The 8,178-nt window shown below is 51.8% G+C and overlaps 1 protein-coding gene across 1 annotated transcript; it reads right to left on the bottom strand.

The window, feature by feature from the left end:
- Positions 1-1,094: 1,094 nt before the first annotated feature.
- Positions 1,095-3,277, bottom strand: LOC125552567 (probable N-acetyltransferase HLS1). Its single transcript, XM_048716169.1, has 3 exons — positions 2,848-3,277; positions 2,544-2,692; positions 1,095-2,377 (listed from the first exon to the last, which is right to left on the bottom strand). Exons 1-3 carry the CDS (start codon positions 3,031-3,033, stop codon positions 1,525-1,527), a joined length of 1,188 nt encoding a protein of 395 aa, XP_048572126.1. The 5' UTR covers positions 3,034-3,277; the 3' UTR covers positions 1,095-1,524.
- Positions 3,278-8,178: the final 4,901 nt, after the last annotated feature.

Raw genomic sequence — 8,178 nt, 5'->3', positions numbered from 1 at the left:
TTGACGGCCTATGTTGTGTAGCTGATAACATGTACCTTTTAAAACTCCCTTATTAATGAAAAAGGCAAGCCTTTTGCCTCGGTTTTTAAAAATAATACCCTTAAGACAGCCAGCACATCTGTTTGCCTGTTGTTTTAATATGCAACATGTATCCCAGCTAACTAAGTTGTTACTCATTTTTTGTCAGCAAAGTTGCTACTATCACATGATTTATTTTCACAACTTTTTAATGCGGATGTATCAGCTCGATATAATGACTAAACTAAAATGTTCTGCTATCGCAAAAGGCGAGGCCATGTACTTGGTGAAAGGGCGACACTTAGTTCCAGAGCAACGGCTTGGCATTTTATTTTACTTTTGAATTATGGCTCGGCATAATTTGACCTCGCGTCGACCCTGTCTATGGTGGCACTAGATTTCGTGCCATCGCATCATTGGACATTGTCGCCAGAGAGAGAGAGAACGTGTTATTAGTGGGTGATGCATTCGTTTACTTACGTGCTAAGCTCTGTACTACGCACGTGCGGCATCACTTTTACGTCCCCTGATGGAGTTGATGAAGTGACACCACGTACATATGTAAATGCGCAGAAAACAAACGCACATCCCAAAGGGCGAATGGGATGCTTACACGGCGACAAAACCCAATGATTTCCTCCCCTGCCCTGCATCTGCATGCACACCACGAAGCTCGTACGGCCGGCGTGCGATGGATGGATGGCCTTTTCCCATTTCGCGACACCGGAGCTCCATGCCTCTTATGGACGGCATTCATCTCGCACCTACGCTACGTTAGGTGGGCGCAGTACGCGCCCCACGACAACCAGCGCGGTCGTGGCGTACAGTGCAATATTCCCGGGCGTACGAGCCAAACGAACCAACGAACGACCGAACGATCGGCCTGCCCGGTCAAACGGACGAGCGAAGCTAAGCTCTGCACAGTGGGGCGTCAGGCGCCCCATCTGCGATTGCATCCGCCACCATCAATTCGTCGTCGAGCTCGCACAGTGCCGGAACTCGGGAAAGGTACGGCCATGAGCCGCGTATATACTCAACAGTGGCGGTGCATTGAGTTGGATGGATGGATGGATGGATGCCACTGATTACTCGATATGCCGTCGCAATTATATGGCCGGCCGGCGACCGCACACCTGCACGGCGCAAACTGCTTACAGGGACGAAAAACAGGGGAGAGCGCCAGGGTGAGCAGCATCTAGACACACATTGACACATGCATACATCTGGTAGTAACTGCATGTGTGCATGATAATATCTGAGACGGCTGGCTCTCGATCGCCATCCGCGTCGCATCTCTCTTTTCTGTCCCGTCGATTCCATGGCTGGTATGGATCCATCGGCTCACAGCCGCCTACCAGTTCTTTTCTTCTCTTCTCTGTCAGAAAAAGGAAAACGAACTAGGCTCCTACAAAATCTCCACGGCTAAATCCAAAACCTTCCTATCTAAACCCCTAGCTTAGCTCTAGCTCTCTCTGGCTGGTCGGGTTACGGTCGCTGCCGAGTCAATCACACCTCTCTGGGGTCCACGAAGATGGACTGCCCGGGCGCCGACTTGGCCCAATCCCAGCCGTCCGCGTCGGGCTCGCCGCCTCCCAGCCGCTTCATGCACCACAGGTCCTCCGCGCACGACAGGCTGCGCCAGTGCGGCAGCCGCCGCCGGAGCGGGTCCAGCGCCGCCACCTCCACCGCCACGGCCGCCGCCCTCCCGCGCGCCCTGTTCACGAACGACACGTACAGCGCCTTCGCGGCCAGCGCTGCCTCGTCGCCTTCGCCGCCCAGGCCGTACGCGAACCAGCCCGCGAACGGCCGGAAGAAGTCCGGGACGGACGGCACGCGCATCCACTTGGCCGCGCGATCCAGCGCCCGGCTCGCGGCGGCTGCCGCGCGGCGGAGGCGCGAGGCCCCGCGCATCTCCAGCCGGAACACGCCGCCGCAGTCCCACAGGCTCGCCACGGCCCACGACGCCGGCGGCGAGGCCAGGAAGTGCTCCACCCCGCGCCACCTGAAACCGTCGTCCACGACGGCCAGGAACGTGCCGAGCGAGAGCCTGTTGCCGAGGACGGCGCCGATGTCGGCCGGGAAGAGCTCGACGTGGCCGAACCGGCGGCGGTACAGCCGCTCGGCGTCGCGCGCGTCCAGGGGCAAGACGGCCGCGCGGCGCGGCGCCCGGAGGCGGTGCGCGTGCACGGGGTGCACGAGGAGCGACGGCGTGCGGAACTTGGAGTAACCGCACCGCCCGGTGAAGAGCTGCACAGACGCCTCGTTGGACTTGTCCGTGGCCATGTACGCGTACTCGGCGCCCATCAGCGCGAACCACCGCTCCAGATGCCCTACCAGCCGCAGCGCCACGCCCATCCTCCTGCAACCGCCGATCACGCGCGGCGCCATTAATTAGTACGTAATTCTTCGCCACGCACACGCCGAATCAATGCCACAGCGTACTCGGGCGGGCGGGCGCTCATGAGTGTCACGGACGGGGAGAAGATGAAATCAATTCAATTCAAGTCAATTCAATTGTGTTTTACCTGTGGGAAGGTGAGACGCGGAGGCCGAGAATGTAGCCGACGCTGGCGAAGGCGGGCGCGCCGGGGCAGCTCTTCCCCGTGGCCACGGACTTGACGGTGCCGCGGATGAGCCCGACGATGCGGCCGGGCTGGGCGGACGTCTCAGCTACCTTCCATGTCAAAATCAACACAGTTGAGGATTAAAGCAACCCACTACCAGCCGCAATCGATGGAAATCAGCTCGCTGCTCGTCTGCCCTCGCGACGTGTAAGTGTAACTGTGCACCCAAGCAGCAAGCCGGAGCAGATAGACAGCAGGCACTTACCAGCATGAGATACGCCGGCGAGTTGCGAATGCGGGCGACGGGGTCGCCGAGCAGGTCGGCGTGGAGCGACATGCCGCCGGGCTGGCCGACCTCGCACTCGCGATCGACGGCCTCGGTGCCGGCGCGGTCCGTCGACGGGCTGTACTCCCGGATGATTACCCTCGGCTTCCCCTCCGCATCTTCCATGGCGCTCGAGCTCGACTGTAACCGTATACCGTATCCCTACGACTCACTCATCCGCAGCCAGCTTCACCCGGTCAGCGGTCATGTCGACGACAGGCCGGCGGGGAGGAGGGAGGAGGGGAGGAGAGGAGAGGAGAAAGCGGCGCGTGGATGCAGTCGCAGGGAGGGCGGAGCAGTTAGCGCGCGTATATATAGTGGCGGAGCCTCCGTTTGAATTCTTTTCCTATCCTTGGCCTCCCCGCACCATAATAATCTCTAAAAATTCCTATCCCTTGGGCTCCGCGGCTGGCAGACCGGAATTAAAAACCGAAGAGGATTTTAGGGGCCTAAAGCTAAAATAATAACTCACGCGCGCGCTGATCGCTCCTCCTCATAAACCAGGAAAAGAAAAAGTGCAGACATGCTTAGCCGTCGCGCGACTGGAAAGGCGGCGATCAAGCGGCAAGGAGCATATGACTGCCAGTCGAAAAGAAGAGGCCCAACCCGAACGAGCCGCCCCGCCTTTTGGTTTTCCCAGCGAGTGGAGCCCGCCGCCGCCGCCGTCGTAAAAATAAAAATGGAGAGTGGAGCACATGATTGGGGGTTTACGGCAGCAACGGCGTTTAAGGCGCCGTGAAATTAAGATGGCATTAAGGTGGTCTTTGGATAGTGGGAGGGGGGGAAACTGCCGCTTTACACCTGGCTCTGCTCTGCTCTGGCTCTGCTCTGCTCTGCTCTGCTTGCCGCTCTTTCGGCCATCACAAAAGGCCAGCCTGTTTAGCGGCGTTACAACACTAACAACGGTCGGTTTTACCGTGACGCACGCACGTGAGCGCTAGTGGATCGGAAGGAATATGGTTTTCTGAGTCGGTCGTAGGGCAAGGCCAGCATTGCGACCGATCCCTCCCCCCCTGAACCTGAACCCAACTCGCCCAATAGTTAAGGTTATCCGGCGAAGTCAGAGTGGATTTTGGCGAGGCGGCCAACTTGTAGATCTTCCCTTCCCAGGTGATTCGTCCTTTGTTTTATCGATTCTCTTCTGTGCCGACAGAAACACGGCCATGTTCTACAAACTGCCCCGAACTGTTCCCGTATTACCAGGAGCACAAGATGTTGGCGAGTACTACCAGGGAGTCTCCCGCGCAAAAGAATACAAGATGTTGCAACTATCACCTTTTCCACGCTGCTGGTGCTAAAACGCCAAGGCATCTCAGTTTCCTTTAGAGTTTTCGAATGGTATTACTGCTCTCTTTTTTCTTTAGAGTTTTCGAATGGTATTATTAGCGGTGGCCCACATGTCAGTAGGTGGAAGTGGAGGAGGCAACGAGTGAGTCGCGCGGTGGCTTTTATTTTGTTACCAAAAAAGCCAGCAAATTACAAACATGGGTCTCACATGTCAGTGTGACATGAGAGAAACAACAGTAAAATAATTTGAGACCACCCGGACAAGAGTTGCTTAGGACGTGTTTGGTTGCCTGCATTAGGCCCAGCCTGGCCCGTGCGGAAAAGATTGAGCCCGTTTGGTTGGTTGCATTTACTGTTGGGCCTGCACAGCACGAAACTTAAAGCATACTTGGTCCTGGCTCGTTGGAAACGCTCGGATCGGCAGTTCCTAGCGAGCCAGGTTGAGGCGAGCGCACATGGTGGGCCACTTGCACGAGGGGAGATGGGAGGGATACGAGCTGGTATGCAGCATGTGCGTGCTTATCTTCTCCTACCTCCAGTAACATTCTCTCTAATTTTGTTCTTCCTAGCCCCTTCTGATCTACACAACAGTGCTTCGATTCGAGGTAAGCTATCCACCAGGCCGAACTCTACTTTATTTACATTCATGTTTTTTTTTGAGAAATACACTCATGAGCTAGAAGGCTATATACGGCATGCCAACATGCCTCTTCAATTTTTATTTTTATTTTTTATAGATGGCGCTCCTATGGGTCCGCACAAGTTTTCTTCTCATTTTTTCAGGCTTAATTATATATACTTCTTGGCATTATTTTTCACATTTAAAAAAGAAATATAAGAAAATTTATAATTGTCAAAAAACTTAAAGAAAATGATATTGCATTTCTAAAAAATGTTTGACATGTTTTTGTGAAAATGTTTCACATGTATTAAAATTTGTAAAACGTTTTGAAAAAATGTTCAACATGCATTCAAACTATGGACAACGATCATTTCAGAAATGCACAACATATTTTTAGAAAATATTCAGCATGTATTCTAAAAAACTGAAGTAAAATTATTCTTGCATTTCTGCAAACATGATTATTATTATATCACACAATAATCTTTAATACACGTTGGACAATTTTTAAAATACAACATTGTCAATTTTATTAATGATATTGTACTTTAAATATCATGTCAATCCAACGATTTAGACTGCTTCAATGTCGAGCGCTCAACACGTTTAGCGTGCGGTTAATTTCATGCCAAATATAGTGTTAATCACATAATAACGCACACATAATATCCTACTTAATATCCGCATGCATTTAATATACTTCCAAATTAACAAGCATTGCACGTACACATTGACTAGTCAGGAAAAATGCATAGCAATTGGACTATAACTCTATATATATTGCTTTCCAGATAATAGTCACACGCAAAACATAGTTCAGTAGATTGTCCAGCTCTGGTTCGAATTCCCTCCAACCAATTTATTTTTATATGTTATTTCTCTCTAGCATACTTTGTTTTAGGATCTTCTCTCTGGCATACTGACATGTTGAAACCTAAGGTGTATGGGGCCGGTATGGGTACCAGTGATAATTGACATGTTACTAGCGGAGTGGCAGTTTATAGCCCATGCCACTGATACTTTGGGTAAATGTAGTTTGTGTATAGTCATGTTTTACCAGTGACCCACACGTCAAAGAACTTAGACTACGTTGCCCCTTGCGGGATCATAACACTCACTAACTTTTCTGTCCACCGTGGCATTTCTCTCTCGCTCGTGGGGTTACGGAGGGAGGAGGAGCATATTGCTGGGAATTCAAAATGATACAACCAAAAATTTATTGTCTGTTTGTCGTTTCATTATTGATAATCTTTGTTCTATAGAATTTGACCCTTTCGATTTTTCTGCGAAGGATCTTTGCACCAGGGCCGGGATCCTTCCATGCAATAGCCAAGGAGACCTCTACATCTTTCCATCATTCGTGGTCAATCATCATGTTCATGGACTCCTCGCCACCACCTCCACCGAGTTTTGGCATCGTCGCGCTTAGGACATCCAGGACGTACGCCATGTCCCAACTTCATAAACAATCTGTTGTTTCTTGTAATAAAGCAGACTCACGTGTTTGTGATGCTTGTCAACTTGGCAAGCACGTACGTTTACCCTTTGCTAGGTCATCATCAATAAGCATTGAATCTTTTAAGTTAATTCATTGTGATCTTTGGACTTTCCAATTCCGAGCAATTCAGGTTTCAAATACTATCTTTCCCCGTAAAAAATGAAAATAAAAAATTCAAATACTATCTTATTATATTGTTGATGATTTTCACATTTTAGCGGACCTTCCCTCTCCAACAAAAGTCTGACACCGCTGCCATCCTTCTCAATTTTGTCGCGTACGTTCGGACACAATTCTCTTGTCCTCCTGTTGCTATGCAAGCTGACAATGGCACCGAGTTTCTTACTCCATTGTCACCATCTTCTTCACCTCTCACGACATTCGCCTCCGTCTCTCTTGTCCCTACTCTTCTGCTCAAAACGGCAAAGCTGGACGAGCTATTTGCATGATCAACGACATCGTCCGAACCCTTCTATTAGGGCAGAAGCCCTCACACAGCTACCCATCTCGTCAACATTCGCCCTTCCCAAGCTATAGACTTCGCCATCCCCTATATTCGCTTATATGACACTCCGCCTGATTACGCCGCTCTCCGTGTCTTCGGTTGTTTATGCTACCCAAACCAATCCGCCACTGGCAAAAACAAACTCTCTCCCCCCGCTCGGTCGCATGTGTGTTTCTTGGTTATCCTGGTCAGCACAAAGGATATTTCACACAAAAAAAACCCGAGTATTCCATAGCAATAAAGGAAAACATGCGAATTCTAAATAAAATGGTAAAAAAAACATTTGGGATTTTTATAGAATTCCATGGTGCTATGGAATACTTCTATTTATCGGTTTGCGGTTTTAACATTCCAAGAACAAGTAATAAATTTACCAAAATAAGCATTGCTTTCCTTGGTCCTTTAGTTAGCGAAATTATTGACCCAAAACTACACGCATCCCCTATAGTACACCGGACGGAAATAATGAGGCAACAGAAATGAAATGTGCACCTCCGATCCCACCTGAGCAGCACGTGGCACGTTTATTCTCCGTCCTTGCAAAGCAGCCATGGATTCGGGGTGCACATTCCGGATAGAAGCAAGGGGACAAGGGGGGTCATTTTTTCTACGGCGAAAACAACCGCAGCGATCCTGGTCGAGGTCCCGGGAAAAAAAGAGGCACCGGTTGTGTCTGGAAGTGGATGGACCTAGACCACCACAAATGCATCGTCCAGCGGTTGACAAGGAGGCGCCTGGCTCCCGTGTCGAGACAGACAGGCCCGGGGCGGGATCGATGGCTTGTCACGGCTTCATTATTTGATGCTGCTGGTGAAAGGACATGTGAGGCCGGCGAGCAGAGCAGCGTGCGCACTGCGCCGGAACCAGCCGGCCGTATCCGATGCGCGCTGCGCTGCGCTAGGGCGGAGGCTAGCTAGCTACGGAATCGTCTGCCTGCGCGCGCGCGCGCGACCGGAGCAGCGGCATCCAGGGGAGGAGGGGCCGGGCCGGGCCGGCCGGAACATCCATCCGATACAGTACAGGATGCCGATCCTGCTCCATCCATCGGAAAACGACGTATCCTTGCTGCCGCTGGTTCCGTCTCGGGCTCTTGGTCGCGGCGCGTGTACGCGGGGAGTCGCCCCCAGCGCGCGTGCCGAGCAGCGCCAATGCCGGCGTCGACGTGCTACGGCGGCTCTCGTTGGAACCTAGTGCCGGGCCGCTGTGGTGACCCGTCATTTCATGAGGAAAATCCACCTCGCCAATGGCGGTACTCATCCGGCGCGTGCAGATAACGCGCGGCCTCGTTCTCTTCCCCGCCGTAGGAAAGCAAGCCCGGTTTACAAGTGGAAAGGCGAGCGGTGTCCGATAGTCCTGTGG

This window comes from Triticum urartu, chromosome 4 (genome assembly GCF_003073215.2).
Source record: "Triticum urartu cultivar G1812 chromosome 4, Tu2.1, whole genome shotgun sequence".
NCBI classification, from domain to species: Eukaryota; Viridiplantae; Streptophyta; class Magnoliopsida; order Poales; family Poaceae; genus Triticum; species Triticum urartu.
This window is presented reverse-complemented; position numbering and strand designations above follow the sequence as displayed.

Excerpts from the sequence above, each read along its gene's own strand:
- LOC125552567 (XM_048716169.1), bottom strand. The coding sequence starts at position 3,033 with ATGGAAGATGCGGAGGGGAAGCCGAGGGTAATCATCCGGGAGTACAGC. Across the intron at positions 2,693-2,847 it reads CGCCGGCGTATCTCATGCTG|GTAGCTGAGACGTCCGCCCA; the intron begins GTAAGTGCCTGC and ends TTGACATGGAAG. Across the intron at positions 2,378-2,543 it reads CGCGTCTCACCTTCCCACAG|GAGGATGGGCGTGGCGCTGC; the intron begins GTAAAACACAAT and ends CGGCGGTTGCAG.